General features: G+C 39.4%; 1 protein-coding gene across 1 annotated transcript; it reads right to left on the reverse strand.

Annotated features, from left to right (window-relative positions):
• Positions 1-15,066: 15,066 nt before the first annotated feature.
• On the reverse strand, positions 15,067-18,948 carry SNTN (sentan, cilia apical structure protein). The gene is made up of 4 exons (XM_063427549.1): positions 18,823-18,948; positions 16,710-16,750; positions 16,043-16,182; positions 15,067-15,349 (listed from the first exon to the last, which is right to left on the reverse strand). The coding sequence occupies exons 1-4, from the start codon at positions 18,831-18,833 to the stop codon at positions 15,191-15,193; spliced, it is 351 nt and encodes a 116-aa protein (XP_063283619.1). The 5' UTR covers positions 18,834-18,948; the 3' UTR covers positions 15,067-15,190.
• Between the last annotated feature and the right edge of the window lie 1,908 nt (positions 18,949-20,856).

The following is a 20,856-nucleotide window of genomic DNA, read 5'->3' on the forward strand; positions in this document are numbered from 1 at the left end:
TTCTAATAGGCAATCTGGGCCGATTACAGTGATTTTAAGACCCAACAGCGCCTACATTAGTATGGTCCTGTGTATAACTTTATTATTTTAATGTTGTTGGCTACAGCAGAGACCAAAAGTAGACTGCCAAGGTAAATATGACTCTAAGGGAGATGCTTAAGAGCTTCTGACCAGATGGTTGGGCATACCCTGGTTGATTTATCTTGGGGAGGTTACCCTGATAAATAGGCAAAGTGGTTTACAAAGTTCCTGGCATCAGCATATTTATGAATGGGGGAGAAATGACAGATGCATTTGTTCCTTGGTCCTTTTGTTTATTGTTGTAGAAGGGCACAGCATGTTGGCTTTCTTGGTTGGAAATCCCTTATCTCTTAATTGATTTAACTTCATCATCCACCAGGAGGGAGGAGGAGCATCTAGGTGTTCTCTTTGACTCCGACCTCTCCTTCACCCCTCATGTCCAATCGATTGCCCCAAATCCTGCCGCTTCCATCTCAAAAGCATTGCAAGCATCCGCCCCTATTTAATGCCTGATACGGCTAAGGTTGCTTGTCCGTGCCGCTGTCCTCTCTCCTCTTGACTCCTGTAATCTGCTTCCCAACTATCATAACTATCACAACTATCATAAATACGGTGAGACTCATATTCCTGTCCGCCCACACCTCCCATGCCTCCGCCCTCTGTCAGTCCCTACATTGGCTTCCCTGTTAGACTTTCACCCAGTCTACATTCCTTCAAAACATCTTTGAAAACTTACTTCTTCAGGAAAGCATATCAATGTAATTGTCAACAGCTTTCCCTCCCCGCACCCTAATTCCTCTCCTGCAACTGCCATCAAAACAAAACAAAACAAAACAAAACACTAAAACCTCAGTGAATACTAGTCTAACAACCTTCTTTTCTACCCTAACCTACTATACCCTATTTCCTCTAGCATGTAAGCTCATTGAGCAGGGCCCTCAGTCCCTCTGTTCCTGTGTGTCCAACTCGTCCTGTTACAAACAGGTGTCTGTTAGTCCACCCATTGTACAGCGCTGTGTAATTTGTTGTCGCTTTATAAATAATAATAATAATAATAATAATAATACATGGATTGTACAAATTATACCCCATTATAATAACAGATAACGCTCATTCACAGTCTAATTGAAAGACATGCATTGAGGTACTAAGCAGTTTGGGAAACCATGCTTATTTTTGTCTGGGGGATTGCCTTGATTACTGTGGGCCCTGAGAACTCCTGATCAATATTTTTTTTTTAATGAAGCGACCAATTGCATTGACACAGAGCAGATCACACATGGAGGTAATTTACTTTAAATTGTTTTTGAGATAAAATCAATGGTAACATGGTCTCAATAAACAGTTAAACACGATCTATATATTGTGCTAGCTAAAATATACATTAAATGCATAGAATACATTATATTTATCAGTCTTTAACTCTAAAGCATTGATAATCATGAGCAAATATAATCATGTTTGGCACCATGAATCCTTCCAACAAAATGCTGTGGGTTCTATCATGAAACTTGGAGTCACCACTATATTTAGGTAGGTATAACATTTATACTTTTATCAAAAAGCTTTTTTAATAGACCATTATTGCTTATCTACCTTACCTCACTTGTTATCTATACCTTATCTGGATATAGTTGTTTCTCTTTGGTTGATCACATGTACATTTACTATATATATATATATATATATATATATATATATATATATATATACATTACCTTTTATATTTCATTGCATTATGAATGTACATGTCTTGCAATTCAGTTGTGACGTCAGTGATAAATTCAATAAACTCTGTAAAATCAACCTCGCCATCTCCATCTAGATCCAGCATCGCCATTGCATTTTCCTGGAAGGAAAAAAAAATATATATATATATTTTTTTTTTTTACATAGACATTGCGTATGTAAATGTGGGTGGGTTGTAAATGTAGTGTGGGTTGTTAAAAAGTTACTCCGCACTAATTGCTTCACACCCGGTTTTTATCTGCAATTCTAAATGTGACCAAAGGAAGCATAATATGCCAAAATTCCATGGGTATTTTGCAGCAACCAGATAAGATCAGCACGCTACCAAACCTTTCAAAAGATTGCACACATTGACTATTATAATGGTGTTTGCTGCCCTATGGGCATTGTTATAGTTGGTTTTGAGAGCTATTTCCCAGTTTTTCATACTCTGCAAATGTTTTGCTTTTATGAATAAAAACACAGAGATTAGCCTTGCACTCACACTCATACTACTCTTGGGTGGTAACAATATGTTTTATCATTGCAACACTCTGATTCCTCAAATGCATGTTGTATGCCTAAGGGTTAATACAATTGAATCATTCCATTGATATGGTACGCGGTTTTATAAATTAGGGGAGTATAGTTATAGTGATTTTAAATATATTTATATATAAGACACTACAAACTATGTTCTATGGATCCAAAGAGGTTATCCCCCGGTGTGTTATATCTTCTATTAACTTTGATGATTTGACAGTGTTTAAATGGCAGACCACTATAGATTCTCTAAAACATATGAGGATACTTTTTGTACACTCCTGTATTTAGAAGACACTAGATAATACCTATGTATCATTTAAAACAGTTTACAAAGTAAACTCCTAGATAATTCAGGAATTTCCAGTGTTTCAGCTCAAGTACACTAATGTAACTAATGAAGCCCTTGATTGGTTGCATCAGGTATGCTTGAGACATCACCTGTTTGCTTGTTTGTGCTGTTGTGATGGATTCTATTCAGGTGGTTTAATGATTTTGAGACTGGAGAAGTCATTATAAGTTGCGTTTTCAGTTGAATTTGGGGAAACCACTTAAAGCATTCATTGTGTTGAGCTATTTCAATTACTTTTGTTTAATGTGTTCATTGCAAACAGAAAACAACTTAAAGTCTGTAAATGTTGACAATAAACCCGATTTTCAATGGGGGTTGATCATTTTTTATTACAACTGTATATATATATATATATATATATACAGGGAGTGCAGAATTATTAGGCAAGTTGTATTTTTGAGGATTAATTTTATTATTGAACAACAACCATGTTCTCAATGAACCCAAAAAACTCATTAATATCAAAGCTGAATATTTTTGGAAGTAGTTTTAGTTTGTTTTTAGTTATAGCTATTTTAGGGGGATATCTGTGTGTGCAGGTGACTATTACTGTGCATAATTATTAGGCAACTTACCAAAAAACAAATATATACCCATTTCAATTATTTATTTTTACCAGTGAAACCAATATAACATCTCAACATTCACAAATATACATTTCTGACATTCAAAAACATAACAAAAACAAATCAGTGACCAATATAGCCACCTTTCTTTGCAAGGACACTCAAAAGCCTGCCATCCATGGATTCTGTCAGTGTTTTGATCTGTTCACCATCAACATTGCGTGCAGCAGCAACCACAGCCTCCCAGACACTGTTCAGAGAGGTGTACTGTTTTCCCTCCTTGTAAATCTCACATTTGATGATGGACCACAGGTTCTCAATGGGGTTCAGATCAGGTGAACAAGGAGGCCATGTCATTAGATTTTCTTCTTTTATACCCTTTCTTGCCAGCCACGCTGTGGAGTACTTGGACGCGTGTGATGGAGCATTGTCCTGCATGAAAATCATGTTTTTCTTGAAGGATGCAGACTTCTTCCTGTACCACTGCTTGAAGAAGGTGTCTTCCAGAAATTGGGAGTTGAGCTTGACTCCATCCTCAACCCGAAAAGGCCCCACAAGCTCATCTTTGATGATACCAGCCCAAAAAAGTACTCCACCTCCACCTTGCTGGCGTCTGAGTCGGACTGGAGCTCTCTGCCCTTTACCAATCCATCCATCTGGCCCATCAAGACTCACTCTCATTTCATCAGTCCATAAAACCTTAGAAAAATCAGTCTTGAGATATTTCTTGGCCCAGTCTTGACGTTTCAGCTTGTGTGTCTTGTTCAGTGGTGGTCGTCTTTCAGCCTTTCTTACCTTGGCCATGTCTCTGAGTATTGCACACCTTGTGCTTTCAGGCACTCCAGTGATGTTGCAGCTCTGAAATATGGCCAAACTGGTGGCAAGTGGCATCTTGGCAGCTGCACGCTTGACTTTTCTCAGTTCATGGGCAGTTATTTTGCGCCTTGGTTTCTCCACACGCTTCTTTTGACACTGTTGACTATTTTGAATGAAACGCTTGATTGTTCGATGATCACGCTTCAGAAGCTTTGCAATTTTAAGAGTGCTGCATCCCTCTGCAAGATATCTCACTATTTTTTGACTTTTCTGAGCCTGTCAATTCCTTCTTTTGACCCATTTTGCCAAAGGAAAGGAAGTTGCCTAATAATTATGCACACCTGATATAGGGTGTTGATGTCATTAGACCACACCCCTTCTCATTACAGAGATGCACATCACCTAATATGCTTAATTGGTAGTAGGCTTTCGAGCCTATACAGCTTGGAGTAAGACAACATGCATAAAGAGGATGATGTGGTCAAAATACTAATTTGCCTAATAATTCTGCACACAGTGTATATATATATATATATCATCTAAATTACTATATATATATTTAGTTGGTGTGTAATTTCTGAACAAAAATGAAAAATAAAGTTTATATTTTATTATTTTTATATATTATATATTATTTATATTGCAATATAAATCACCACCAATTCTGCATAATATATATATATATATATATATATATATATATATATATATATATATATATATATAACATTCCTACAAAATAAATAAAACATACTCATTTTTTAACTTTATACAACATATATAGTGTATTAAATGACACATCTTTGATTGGATTGTTGGCATTTCTGTTTTAATTATAGCAAACAATAACTAGTTGACTTACCATGTAGCAGCAAGGCAGTTCTTGTACAAGCAATGTAGATAGTTCTGATCTATTTAATTTTAGGTTGTCTCCTTCCTTGGCTGAGAATTTGTGAAATACACTCAGCAGATTGTAGACTGCAGTTTCCACAGCTGCCATAATGCTGATGTTATATTATATCTTTACAGCCCGGGAAGCGAGTTGCTTAGTACTAGGTGTTGTTTACCTTTCAGCTACTGAAGCATCTGTCTTCAGGTCTTCTGTGCCAGTGAAGAAATTCAAAGCTAAGAGGACAAGTGTCCTTCATAATTAATACATGGTTTAGGGCATCCTTCGTTTAACCACTCTACTGAGCAAAGAATACGTTGAATTATTTATAATTGGATATATTTCAAATACACATATCTTAATTCTGAAGATGTTTAATAAATTCATTATTAGCTAGAATGTGTTGAGTAAATTAAAGGCTTCATCTTAGCGTGTCTTTATTATTCAATCCCTTTACCACAGGTTATGATTGAGCATATGTGCCCCAAGACATACTTCAAAAAGAAGAAAATATCAATGTATCCTTCCTGGCAACATATGTGTTTACTAAATAAATACATACATATATGTGATGGGGACAGTTAAAAAGAAACTTTTGCGATGTTACTCAATTTATATGCACCAAAATATTTCTCCAATGCGTTTTATCAAAAGGGCTCTGTCAAATCTAGAGAAAATAAAACAAGGAATATTGATATGTGCGGGAGATTAGAATGGAGTTTGGGATGTGAACCTTGATAAAAAGATAAAAAAAAACCATATAAAACGAGCAAACATTTTTAGTGCATTGGTGTGTTTGCCATCCAGACAAAAGAGATTTTACCTGTTTTTCAAGCTAGTTTTGTCCTTTATCTAGAATATATCTAGAATTTGAAAATGTATATTTTGAAAATTATATAAATTGTATAAATTTGAAAATGTATATCTTATCAATCTCAGTTTATAAAAGAAACTGTATGGTCTGTCCATAATATGATAATGGAGGTGAAAGAAAATATTAATACAGATTCTAGAAATTACTGGAGAAGTAATGATTTATTGCTGTTGGACAAAGATTATATTTAAAATATTGTCCAGAATACAGATATTTTCTTTTGAGAGACTTATAACAGGATGGTCAGTGATACAGAAGTATGGTGTGCATATAAAGAGACTGGATTAACCCTATTATAAACATAGCAGTTTCTCTGAAACTGCTATGTTTATAGAAAAAAGGGTTAAACCTAGCTGGACCTGGCACCCAGACCACTTTATTAAGCTGAAGTGGTCTGGGTGCCTATAGTGGTCCTTTAAGTCTGGATGTTGAGAAAGCATTTGATAGGGTTGGTTGGAGATTTATGGAAAGGACATTAAAGTATTTTGGTTTTGTAGGATGGATTTTACAGTCTGTGTTAGTGCCCTGCGCATAACAAGAACAATGAGAGTGTTATTCACTGAGAATGGTTTAAAATCCTTAATGGCAACTGAGAGGGATGTCCCCTGTCTCCTCTATACATAATCTCATTAGAGCTATTGGCAATTAAAATCAGAGATGAATGTGATCTTGAACGTTTCTGAGTGAATGGACTATCTTTTAAATTGGTCCTATATGCAATTGATATTTTACTCATGGGAGCACTCCTTAATCTTTACATTTCCAATTATAAAATTAATATCAATAAAACTACTGCCTTAGCATTCGCTATGGACAAAGCAATCATTAAATGTCTACAACAAGATATAAAATAATAATGTATAAGAATAACTGCAGACCCAACCTTTATCATACTAAAGAAAATTAATTTAGAATTAAAAAAAATTAGGTCCATGGAATTTTCATGGTGGGGTAGACTCAATCTGATCAAAGCTTATTATCTAACTTAGTGGTTATGCTGGTTTTGATTGATCCCTCTCAGAATCCCCTCTCAATGGGTGCATATAATTCAGTCAGCATTGTCATGTTTTATTTGGTGGGGGGAAAACACAAAATAAGTAAAGGCCTTTTGACAGGTAATTTTAATAGGGGACTCTCTATGCCTAATTTAGCAGAGTATTCCCTGGAAAGCTGGGCTCAAATTATAGGTGCAGGATTGTATATGCAAGATTTAACATTACTTCCTTGGTACTGAGTATAGAAATAAGTATAGTGATGCTGGTTTAATTGTATTACATTTTTTTTGTAAATTCCGGACAGCATTTTATTATTATTTTTATATAATGCCAACAAATTCTATAGCACTTTAGATTTGGGTGGACTAGCAAACATGTAATTGTAACCAGACAAGTTTGACACACAGGAACAGGGGTTGAGGGCCCTACTCAATGAGCTTACATGCTAGATGGAGTGGGGTAAAATGACACAAAAGGTAAGGATAGTATTAGGGAAGTAGATTGGTAGAATAGCATTTACTGAAGACTTTAATGTGTTTTTTTTTTTTTTTTTTAATTGACAGTTGCAGGAGAGGAATCATTTGAGAGCCATTAACAGTTTAATTGATACATTTTTGTGAAAAAGTTAGTTTTTAATGATTTTTTAAAGGAGTGGAGACTGGTTGAAAATGGAAGGGAGTTCCACAGGAACGGTGCAGCCCTAGAGCAGTCTTGAAGGTGAGCATCAGAGGTGGGAGAACGAACAGAGGATAGACGTAGGTCTTCGGCAGAGCAAAGGGGCCTAGACGGGACATACTTGTGTATTAGAGAGGATAGTGTAACGAGTATATACCCCTACACGCAGGATCCAGCCTAACAGAAGACAGTACAGAGGAGAGATACGTCTACCGGACCTTAGAGTGGCCGGACTCGACGTAATAGGATAAGACAGAGTCAGGAACGATCCGAGGTCAAGGGCACAAAGAGACAGCGTAAACGAAAACTAGCCGGGGACTGGTACACAGGAATCAGCAAGCCGGCAAACAGTACAGAATAGGATAAAGCGAAAACGAAGTCAGAATACAAAGCCAAGGTCAAATACGGAGAAACACAACTGAACACAACAAGCACTAAAGGGAACTGTAGCAGAAGCCACGATAGGGCAAGGAACTAAGGGAAAAGGGTAAGTATAAGTAGCCTTCAAACTAATGTGATTGGCTCCTGTCACTTCCACTCCCCCAACAGGTAAGTGTATGGGGTGATTGGCATGACAGGAGCCAATGGGAGCCTTTTTGCAATTTAGGCTCCCACTGTCTCTTTAAGAGCGCGCCCGAGATTCGCGGCGCGCTCTTAGCTGCAGGCGGGACACGTGACCGCTTCCCGCGGTCACTGCCCGCCTTCCTGTCTGAACAGTCGGACCAGCCGCAGGACCGCGCGCGGCTTGAAGAGAGGACCGCGTCCGGCCCCCGGATAAGGTAAGTACCGCTACAGTACCCCCCCCTGAGGACACGCCCTCCGGGCGGGCAGGACCAGGCCTGGCAGGAAAGCGCGAATGGAAAGAACGTACAAGGCGGGGAGCATGAACAGCATCCGCAGAAATCCAACTGCGCTCCTCAGGCCCATAACCCTTCCAATGTACCAAGTACTGAAGCCGACCCCTAAGAAAACGAGAGTCAATAACAGCAGATACTTCGAACTCCTCATGACCCTCCACAGAGACAGGAGGGGGAGGGGGAGTATGCCGGGTATAGCGGTTGCGTACGTAAGGCTTCAACAAAGAGGTGTGAAATACATTGGGTATACGCAGATTCTTAGGCAGACCCAAGGCATAAGAAACGGGATTAACCTTATGTATAATGCGATAAGGACCAATGAAGCGGGGAGCCAATTTCATAGAAGGCACCCGGAGGCGAATATTCCGTGTGGAAAGCAAAACCCTGTCCCCCACAACATAGGAAGGAGCCGCTCTGCGATGCTTGTCAGCCTGAGCCTTCTGGCGGGCAGCAGAGTCCACCAAAGAACGCTGAACCTGCTCCCAAGTACTACGCAAACCAGCCAAATGCTCATCCAGAACTGGCATGCCCTGAGAGGAGAATGCAGCCGGAAGAACAACGGGATGCTGGCCATAGACAACGTAAAAAGGGCTTTTGCCGGAAGAATCATGAGTGGCATTATTCCGAGCAAATTCAGCCCAAGGAAGCAGGTCAGACCAATTGTCCTGATGGTGAGACACAAAACAACGGAGGTACTGCTCAAGAGACTGGTTGGCACGTTCAGCAGCTCCATTAGACTGGGGATGGTAAGCGGAAGAAAATGAGAGGGAAATACCCATCTCCGAACAAAAGGCTTTCCAGAACCTGGAAATAAATTGGCTACCCCTATCGGATACAATAGATAAGGGAATACCATGTAATCGAAACACTTCTCTAGCGAAGATAAGAGCCAATTCCTTGGAAGTGGGCAACTTGCGAAGAGACACAAAGTGAGCCATTTTGGAAAACCGATCTACTATCATTAGGATGACTGTGTTACCATTCGAAGGGGGTAATTCAACAATAAAATCCATTGATAGATTAGACCAAGGTCTCTCGGGAACGGGCAACGGATGCAACAGCCCACAAGGAACTCTACGAGAGGTTTTCATACATGCACAAGTAGTACAAGCACTTATATAGTCAGTAACATCCTTACGTAAGGTATCCCACCAGAAATACCGAGAAACGGCTGACACTGTTTTGGAAATACCAGGATGTCCAGCAGTCTTAGTATCGTGATAAAGTGACAGAATATCCCGTCTCTCGGGAATGTCAACGAACAATTTATCATTAGGCCTCTCGCTGGGTGCCATGCCTTGTTTCGCTTGTATGGCCTGCAAGAGGGACGAGGAAATAGACAATATAGTAGTTGCTATTATCCTGTCTGGGGGAATGACAGGAGTGACATCAATCTCCTGTTTGTCAATAGTCTCGAATTGTCTGGACAGAGCGTCCGCTTTGGTGTTCCGGTCACCTGGCCTATAGGTGATTATATAATTAAAATGAGACAAGAACAGTGACCACCTAGCCTGCCTTGAAGACAATCTTTTAGCTTCGCTAAGGTAGGATAGGTTCTTGTGATCTGTAAATATGAGAATAGGATCCTTAGTTCCTTCTAGCAAATGTCTCCATTCTTTGAGTGCTAAAATGATAGCAAGGAGTTCGCGATTACCCACATCATAATTCCTCTCTGCCTTGGACATTTGTTTAGAAAAGAAGCCACAAGGATGCAATGGCTTGTCAGGAGACTCTCTTTGGGATAAGACAGCACCTACCCCTATATCGGAAGCATCAACCTCAAGTATATATGGCAATGAGGGGACAGGATGCTGTAAAATAGGGGCAGAGGCGAACGTAGTTTTAAGAAAGTCAAAAGCCTGAAGTGCCTCAGTAGACCAGACACGTGTATTGCCATCCTTTTTAGTCATACGAGTAATAGGCGCTACTATAGACGAAAAACCTTTGATAAAACGTCTATAATAATTAGAGAAACCCAGAAAACGCTGGATGGCTTTCAGACCTTGCGGCAGAGGCCATTCTATGACTGCAGCGAGCTTCTGGGGATCCATCCGAAAACCCTCGGCGGAAATCAAATACCCTAAAAACTGGACCTCGGACTGGTCGAATAGACATTTTTCTAATTTGCAATAAAGACCATTAGCAAGAAGGGTCTTCAGAACTGTTGTAACATGTCTGTGATGAGCGTGAATGTCAGTAGAATATATTAAAATGTCATCCAAGTACACAATAACAAATGAGTGAATAAAGTCCCTTAAGACATCATTAATAAATTCTTGGAACACTGCTGGGGCATTGCAAAGCCCAAATGGCATGACGGTATACTCATAATGACCTGACCGAGTGTTAAAGGCTGTCTTCCATTCGTGGTCCTTTTTAATACGTATCAAATTGTATGCTCCTCTAAGATCTAATTTGGTGAATACCGTAGCATGTTTGAGCCTGTCAAACAATTCTGTTATTAGAGGTATAGGGTAAGCATTTTTGATGGTGATCTTGTTAAGACCTCTATAATCAATGCAAGGTCTTAAATCACCTTCTTTCTTTGATACAAAGAAGAACCCCGCTCCAGCCGGAGAGGAGGATCTTCTAATAAATCCCTTGTCTAATGACTCTTTAATGTACTCCTCCATGACACGGTTTTCTTGAACCGATAGGGGGTACACCCTGCCCTTAGGAGGTATAGTACCAGGCAACAAATCAATAGCACAATCGTAGGGTCTGTGAGGCGGTAATTTGTCAGCCTCTCTTTTATCAAAGACAGTCTTTAAAGTTAAATACTGAGAGGGTATTGTCGTAGATAAAGGAGGAACAGTAGGAACGTTAATAGAATTCACAGGCGTGACTTCAATAGTACATGACTCATGGCAGGCTTCACTCCATGATTTTATCTGCCCTGTCTCCCAGTCAAAAATGGGATTGTGGGCACGTAACCATGGATACCCTAACACCAACTGTGAAGAGGGAGAGGTGATGACCTGGAACCGAATGGTTTCATAGTGTAGAACCCCTGTGTACATGTGTAGCGGTGCAGTCTCGTGAGTAACAACAGGAGATATCAATGGTCTACCATCTATGGCCTCAACGGCCAAGGGTATCTCCTTCTCTCTGATGGGAATATTGTTTCTCTTTACAAAACCAGAGTCTATAAAGTTCTCGGCTGCCCCAGAATCAACCAGGGCGTCTATGTTTTCAACTATACAACTCTCTCCCATATGTAAAGAAACAGGGAGAAGCAGTCGGTTAGGAGGCAATGTAGGAGACTTAGAAATCACACCCAAGGCCAGTCCCCTATAAGGTCTTAGGTGCGAGAGTTTTCCGGGAGCAGAGGACACTCCTTTACCATATGGTCTCTCTTACCACAATATAGGCAGAGTCCCTCCCTTCTCCTATGTAATTTCTCAGTATCTGAGAGTTTGGCAACCCCTAATTGCATAGGTTCCTCTTCAGATACTTTAACACTCTCCGGTATATTAACTCTGGGTTGAATAGGTGTAACAAAACGTCTATTCCTGTTCTTAGTATAGAGCCTGTCACGAATCCTATTATCTATATCGATGAGGTAGTCAATAAGGTCCTCTAAGGCAATAGGAAGCTCCTTAGCTGCTACCTCATCCAATATAGAGTCTGATAAACCTTCCATGAAGGCCGTAGTTAACCCATTATTGGTCCAATCGACCTGTGAGGCAAGGGTACGAAACTGTATAGCGTAATCAGCCACAGACCTAGAACCCTGTTTAACCCTCATTAATGCTCTAGCGGCATTCTTAGACCTTTTCATAGTATCAAAAGTTCTGCGAAAAGCTGTTAGGAAACTGTGAAAGTTATGCACCATAGGTCCATTAGCCTCCCAAATAGGGTTTGCCCATTCAAGTGCTTTGTCGGTAAGTTGGTGCATAAAGAACCCAACTTTAGACCTCTCTGTGGGAAATGAACGTGGATACATTTCAAAATGAAACTCTATTTGGTTAATGAACCCTCTGCATGTCTTAGAATCCCCTCCATACCTAGGAGGAGGCGTTAAATGTGCTGTAGCGTTAGGCATAGTCGATACTTCAGGAAGCAGGGGTGCAGGAGGGTTAGGTGCGGTTGCTGGAATGGTTCTAGCTAAGAGCGTCTGGAGAGCCTGAGCTATTTGATCCATACGGTGATCCTGCTCTACAAATCTAGCCTCATGGGTCGCCATCTGTTGAGCTAAATCTGCGGGGTCCATGGCCCTATCGTAATGTAACGAGTATATACCCCTACACACAGGATCCAGCCTAACAGAAGACAGTACAGAGGAGAGATACGTCTACCGGACCTTAGAGTGGCCGGACTCGACGTAATAGGATAAGACAGAGTCAGGAACGATCCGAGGTCAAGGGCACAAAGAGACAGCGTAAACGAAAACTAGCCGGGGACTGGTACACAGGAATCAGCAAGCCGGCAAACAGTACAGAATAGGATAAAGCGAAAACGAAGTCAGAATACAAAGCCAAGGTCAAATACGGAGAAACACAACTGAACACAACAAGCACTAAAGGGAACTGTAGCAGAAACCACGATAGGGCAAGGAACTAAGGGAAAAGGGTAAGTATAAGTAGCCTTCAAACTAATGTGATTGGCTCCTGTCACTTCCACTCCCCCAACAGGTAAGTGTATGGGGTGATTGGCATGACAGGAGCCAATGGGAGCCTTTTTGCAATTTAGGCTCCCACTGTCTCTTTAAGAGCGCGCCCGAGATTCGCGGCGCGCTCTTAGCTGCAGGCGGGACACGTGACCGCTTCCCGCGGTCACTGCCCGCCTTCCTGTCTGAACAGTCGGACGAGCCGCGCGCGGCTCGTGCAGCCGCAGGACCGCGCGCGGCTTGAAGAGAGGACCGCGTCCGGCCCCCGGATAAGGTAAGTACCGCTACAGATAGATAGGTGGGAGTAGCATTTTATATAGATTTGAAAGTAAGAACCAGAATTTTAAATTGAGCTCTATAACTTACAGGAAGCCAATGCAGAGACTGACAGAGGCGTGAGGCATGGGAGGTGCGGGCAGACAGGAAGATGAGCCTCACGTCGGATTCATTGTAGACTTGTTAACTGGGCAAGTTAGGAGCATGTAAGACCAGGTCCTGAACCATCAGCGGTCCTTAAGGGGTTAAAGGGATCCTATAGTGCCAGTAAAACAAAGAAATGTTCCTGGCACTAAAGGGTTAATAGATCCCCTCCTACCTCGTGCCCCTCCTCTCGTGGGGCTAAAGGGGTTAAAACCCTTTTCAGCCACTTACCTGAATCCAGCGCCGATGTCCCTTGGCGCTGGGTGAGTCTCCACCCATGCTCCTCCCCCGTCGTTAGCTGGTGGAGGAGTCCTAACGCGCATGCGCGGAAATGGCCACGCGCGCGTTAGACCTCCCCATAGGAAAGCATTATTCAATGCTTTTCTATGGGGAAATCTGACTCTGGAGGTCCATGAGGACGTCCAGCGTCAGATAACTACCAAAAGTCCATTTGGATTCCGGAAGCGCCCCCAGTGGCTATCTGGTAAACAGCCACAGAGGGCAGACTTAGAGCTGCAATGTAAACATTTACATTGCAGCACTATGTGCAAAAGGGTCACAGCACCCAGACAACTTCAATTAGCTGAAGTGGTCAGGGTGCCTACAGTGCCCCTTTAAGCCCTGTCCTTTGCAACTGGCAGTCAACAAAGAGAAAGCATACAACAGAGAGGATAAATAAAACATTGCGTCTATTTCTCATCTTCATTTGCAATGTGTACCATGTCTTTGACTTGTCTGAATTGTGATTGTGATGTCATTGGCTAACTCTCTGAGATAAATTTGAAAGTGAATGGATGGTCTCATGAAAAAAGTTTAACTCAATAAATATAAATATATTTTCGACTAAACCATTTGTTTCTGCTTAATTTTAGCCATATGTTGGTTCTGTTCGGAAGAATTTTGGTACAGAAAAACTAATTTGGTTAAAAAAAAGATTATATGAACCAAAATGGTACAGAAAGTGGGCCAATCAATGTAATATTTATATTATGTACATATTTTGCAGTACAGTTATAAGAGCATTTTCCTGCCATTTGGCTCACAAATCAAAAGAGAAAAAGTACCAACAGAAGGAAAAAAAAAAGGAGCATTAAAAAAACCTATATTGATATATGTACGCATTTATTAAATATATATTGTGCAAATATATATATTATTTTACTGCTCCTCTTTTTTTCCCCTCTATTGATCATGTCGTACTTGGTATGTAACTAGAATCAACATTCAGTGTCCTACCCTTAGCCATCAATCATCAGCTCATTTTTTGGGCACTGTGGGTGGAATTCAGAATCACAAATCAAAATGAACATGCGTGACCATTGCACATTTTGGCTGGTTTGTGATTTGGCTATATTTCAACTCGGAGTTTTGGGAATTCAATTGATCACCCGATTGGCCCAAATCTGGATGAATTACAGTGTTGAATAAAACAATTCTTCAAGTCTATTGTTTAGCTTTAAAAGAGAGCAGTCACTTCAAAATATTTTAATAATGTGTTGTCAACTATATCCAATAAATATGTGTCTTTGAGGTCTGAAAAATATAATTAAATATATAAATCCACTCTCTTGTGTTTCGCCCTATCCTGAGAATGATTCCCTCCATCTTGGCTCCTTGTCAATAAGCAAACCTCAGCACAGAGAGAGCATAGAAAAAGGAAGAAAAATAGAAACAATGTGTGCCATGGCTGTGCAAGGATTAAACGGGGGTATTATGGCAATTTAAAAATATTTATTATGCATTTAAAATAAAATGTAGCATCACATAATAAAGTTAGCACAGAGAAGTGAAAATTCCCCTTTAAATCTTAGTGGAACAATGCAACATTGTAACGGTATACTATTTCTATTTTGTGTTCTTCACATGTCGAATTTCCTGGAAAAGGTCGGACATTAGAGAGACACTAAGCAGAAGGACCATAACATCTTCAAAGTCTATTTTTCTATCTTTGTCTTGTTCCAGGTCCGTCATTAACTCTTTGTATTTTGGTTTAGTTTCTTGCCCCTGTTTTGAGCAAAACCGAGAACATATTAATATAAACGTGCACTCTACACACCTTTAATAATTATACACTGGTACACGAGATTTAATTTAATCAATGATATGAGTCGCTCAACGCACCTAAAAAAACAAAAACGTACAAACGTATTCATAACACTGCAGTGAAAAGGTAGCAGGACTTCCGTTTTATCCATTGGCACGTCAGTTTTGCTGCAGCTGTTCTTGCCACCATGTCTGAGATCATCATTCTTTCCATAAGAAAATATTAGAAGGCTATTGCGCATGCGAAGAGAAATACTGTCCTGCACCAATCAGCATCTTTTCATAGAGATGCATTGAATCAATGCATCTCTATGGAGAGCGTTCAGTGTTTCCATGCAGAGTGTGAACTTACTAGTCAGCAATGTAAACAATACCTTTTTTTCTGAAAAGGCAGTGTTTGCATTATACAGGGACAGGGTATATACACCATAACTACAACATTAAGCCATTAATCTGTAGTGGTCCTAGTGACTATAGTGTCCCTTTAACAGGACTATAGTTTATTATGTAAACCTAGTTGGACATTTTTACTCTAACCTCCTCATTAAAATTACTCTGATGTATAAGACAATATTAATAATAACATATCTATACACTTTCTCTACCACTGGCCCAATATGTCATGCGATAAAATGGAAGCCTCAATTGTATTACCTGTGTAAAGTTGTGAAACTGAGTTTGCAGCATATCTAAAGTATCAGCTTTGGTGATTCTTCCATCACTGTCTGCGTACAAATTGTAAACAAGGATTGTTGTAGCTATGGCTTTCTCAAGATCAGTGCCTTTTCCAAGAGCTGAATATGAGACAGCAGATACGGTTAGCTTTGTAAAATTTGCAGTTCAATGAACAATCTCCTAGTTTATTCAGGGATGTCAAGTACCTTGTTCAAAATCTCTCTGTCTCCACTATGAAGTAATTCTCCACCTAATGCCTAAAATGTATTATTAAATTAAATGTATTCAAAATGCTTATTTGCATGGTTCCAAAAATGAACTACTTGTTATGACTATGGGATTTGTAGTTTTACAAAAAATGAGAATCTGTAATTTGGCTACCCCTGATCTATACATTTTGTATATTCTGTATGCACACAGCTACATTCGATGGTCATTTGGGATACTGTGTCTTTAAATCAGTCATATCAGTCTCAATATCAAAGTGATGACCTTTTACATTATTTGTGTTTTCAAAAATGATATAGCGCACCACTGTATAATTTGCTAAGAATAATACTGCTGTGTCTTTCAGCTTTTACCCCCCATACCATGTGTCATATATTATAATTCACCTAATTCATTCCTAATAGTTTTTTGGCCTTACCTTTAATAGAGGACAGTTGCTTTGGAATTGGAATTGTATTGCTAAATGGGAAGAAATTGAGACATTTTAATGTAATATGTATAATATAATGCATATATATATATATATATATATATATATATATATATATATATATATATATATATATATATATATATATATATAATGTCAAATTGTGAAGTTAAAATAAACAATTTAAGTGAAATACGTGCTTTATGCTTTACCCGGCATAATTGTAGGACGAGGATGTGAAGGACCTGGTATAGATCAAGGAATCAATGAGGGGTTTGGGGCTGTACTACTTTTCTTCACAGCTGTTGCATTGCCACTGGTAGACACAGGTGGGTAGATCTAGCCCAGGGGTAGGCAACCTTCGGCACTCCAGATGTTTTGGGCTACATTTGATGCTTTATCATCTCATAATGTTAGCTCATTTGAGCAGGGTCCTCATCAACCTATTGTTCCAGTAAAATATTTCGATCGTCTCATTTATTCTGAAATGTCCCCCTTTTTATAATATTATAAAGTGATGTGAATACGTTGGCACTATATTAGTGTCAAAAATAAAAATAATAATAATGTAGTCCAAATCATCTGGAGTGCTGAAGGTTGTCTACCCCTGATCTAGTCTTTCAAAAAGCGGATTTACACACAGATTTTTGCCTTCTTTTCAATCAACAGCAAAAACAAATATGAGAAAGGCTGAACTTGATAGACGCATTACTCTTTTCAGCTGTGTAACTATACAATTCCAAACAATCCCAAGTAGATGCTAAAACTTCCTATTAATAAAATAATTTGTATCAATTTTACACTATTCCAGTTCACTTACCATCAAATCATTCAAATTTATTCCAGAACACAAATTACTTAAAGGAACTCTGTAGACACCATAACCACTTCAAATGATTACGTTGTTATAATATCTGGAGTCTGTGGGCACAGGATTCCACATCACTGTTTTGGTTTATGCACCATTTATTAGAGATTCTGTGTTCCAAACAGCATGACGCCAAGGCTCCAAAGACAACATTGTTGAGGCCAAGCTGCTCTGCCTCTCACTATGCCAATTCATGCCAAGGATTAGGGCAGGGATTGGTCATAAAATGCCTGCTATTTCTGGAATGGCATGAAGTGGGGCATATCATCTGAAGAAATGCTGATCTGCCAGGTCTTCATTGGAAGCTGGGCTTCAGGCTGCAGGAGACCAACATCTCTACTCATCATTTAGTTGAAGTGAGTTGCATTGATGTTTGACTCCAGGCACCATAACCACTTCAATCAACTGAAGCTTTTATGGTGCATGCATTCCTTTAAATAAATATTGGTGATGGAAATGGCAATGTTTCTTTTGTAGACTGCTCTTGGATCATTTTTTTCTATACATTTAAAATTCAGTATTAATTTCCCCACAGGTTGCTGCTTAGTGAATAAATGTCAAGATAGTAATGCCGCCTCGAGCAATGATTGCCAAGTGAATCCTCAAGGCTCACCAGCAGACCAGGATTCAGACATTTCCCATTTTTGCTCTAATGGGAACACTAACAAAACTGAGAGCAATATTTGTGTCTTGAGTTCTGGACTGGGATCCACTGGCCTAGAGGGCATTGTGCTTGTGATATACATTGTCTATAATCATTGTTCTTGAAATTGGACATCTTGTCATTCTACAAAAAAAAAATGTTCCTTAAAATTAAATCTCTAATCTCACAATCTTAAATACTGAAATGACAACAGAATTGTAAACTCAGAGTAAAATAACAGAACTAAAGAAAAATACTCGACACCACAAGTCACTGGTTAGTGACTACACCTCTTTTAAAGTGTAATGCATATCGCCTGCTTTCTAACAGTTTGAGTCTGATTATATTCCTGTTATATATTGTTGGCATCGGCTGTGCTTTAAATCATTTCACAGCAATGTTGTGAATATCTAATTCAAATAAGTTAATCATATTAGTCTCACCGAGATTCCTGTTGGGAAAATAGCATTGAATTAACCTAGCGTGTGGCTAGAAAGAAAATCTAATATGAGATAATGTTATGGTAATATTTTGTAACAGTGGTTCACGAAAAAAAAAAAAAATCATGAAGAAATTAACTCTTTCAGTACCTTTTTGGCATTTTCAGTCCTTCCTGAAGATTTTGGTGAATGTACAATAGTCTAGAGAACAGCGAGTGAATATTTTGATATTTTTATAACGTTTGTTGACTTGTTAATAGTGCTAGGCAACAGCAGCTTCTTAAAGCTTTAAGTAAGCACACATGCAGAACGTACACAAGCTGAAGTCTCTGTTTATTCAGCTAAGTTTAAAAACGAACATGATTCTGCAACTTTCACCGCATTCCAGTGGCTCGGAGAAGCAAACAGGATATATTTATCTTATAGGACTGGATTGTCTCTGACAACAAACCACATATCTTAAGGATATAATAAATTAAACAGTTAGGTAATTAAACGCATCTTCTTCCTCATAACTGCAAATATCTGTTGTGTTCTTATTTCATCGACAGTTACACCTCCAAACGTTATCACCAGTGTTGGCAAAATCACCAAGGGTAACAAGTATTTCCCTTTTAAACAGAAGCCTATTCAACCTTATACTATGTATTATCCACCGTAAAGATAATAATTGCTGTTGTTGATAGCGCAATAACATACTTGCTGGTGATGGTGATTGAATCTACTTAGATGACCTCATAAACACAAAGAGTTAAAAATAAACTAAATTAAGATAATCCCCAATTCCTATAGGTCAACTAGGCGGCCGCATAGGGCACTGCTTTAAGGGGGGCGCCGGCAGGAGCTTTCCTGCTCTGCTCATTTGGCCACCCCTCTACATTTAAATAATTATACAAAACGTGCCGCCGGCCAAGCTACTGGGCACTAGGGAGCACTTACATGGCTGATGTCTAGCACCTGGTGTAAGACTGGTCTGGCAGCATCCAATTCAGCCTGCTCAGCAAGGCCCCCCACAATGAATCCAATTGCCGCGACAGTGCGAGGGCGCTTCAATTTCTCACTTCTGCTCCTTTCCCTGTACATGGGAACAAGTGGGCAGGAGCATAGCAAGGGCTGAAACAGAGTGAAGGCGGAAAGGCACAGGGAAGCGTCTAGAAACACATGAAAAGCAGTGTGTGTATTTGTGAAGAATTGGTGTTTCTGCATGTCAGTCTGTATGGGTCAGTGTGTGTCTGTATGGATCAGTGTGTGTCTGTATGGGTCAGTGCGTGTCTGTATGGGTCAGTGCATGTGTGTCTGTCTGCTTGGGTCAGCGTATGTCAGTCTGCATGAGTGGGTGGAACAAATGGGGCGGCACATTTTTTTTTTGCCGAGGGCGGCAAAAATCCTTGCATCGGCCCTGTCCCCAAATATCCCTGCCATAGTATGTTGCGTGACATTATTACAAGAATGTGAGCACTAATAAATATAGTTTCAAGTTTCATTTTAATGAAGAAACTAGATACATAATAGACTTGCATAAATCCCCTTCAGATGTTCTGAATCAATCAAAACAGAAAATTGCATTAGGCTTGTCAGTAAAAGTCAAGAAACCACTGTGGTACTCCACAGATGTGGCCAAAATAGTAAAAAACTAAAAGTTAGCATTTAGTAATTATAAAAAAAAACAGAGTTAGGAAGACATAATGATCTATAAGATTAAGCAGAAAGAGGCTAAGCAAGTTATAAGAGTTTCTAAATCACAAACAGAAGAGAAAATAGCACAGTGAGTAAAAAAGGGGACAAAACATTTTTTAGATACATAAATGAGAAAGGGAAAGTAAAACAAGGATTAGTTAGATTAAAAACAAAAGAAGGAAGGTATGTAGAAGAGGATAAAGGTCTAGCTGACTGCCTCAATAAATATTTTTGTTCAGTATTTACAGATGAAAATGAAGGAGAGGGACCTCAGTTAGGAAAAAGGACAAATGAGTCATTTGTTACATGTGAGTTTACAGAGGAAGAGGTTCTATTTCAACTGTCAAAAGTAAAGACAAATAAGTCAATGGGACCTGATGGAATGCACTCAAAGTTATTAAAAGAGCTTAGTGGTGCACTAGCAAAACCATTAACTGATTAATTTAACTAATCATTGTTAACAGGAGTAGTCTCAGAAGAATGTTGTGCCCATTCACAAGAAAGGTA

This window comes from Pelobates fuscus, chromosome 7, assembly GCF_036172605.1.
Source record: "Pelobates fuscus isolate aPelFus1 chromosome 7, aPelFus1.pri, whole genome shotgun sequence".
NCBI classification, from domain to species: domain Eukaryota; kingdom Metazoa; phylum Chordata; class Amphibia; order Anura; family Pelobatidae; genus Pelobates; species Pelobates fuscus.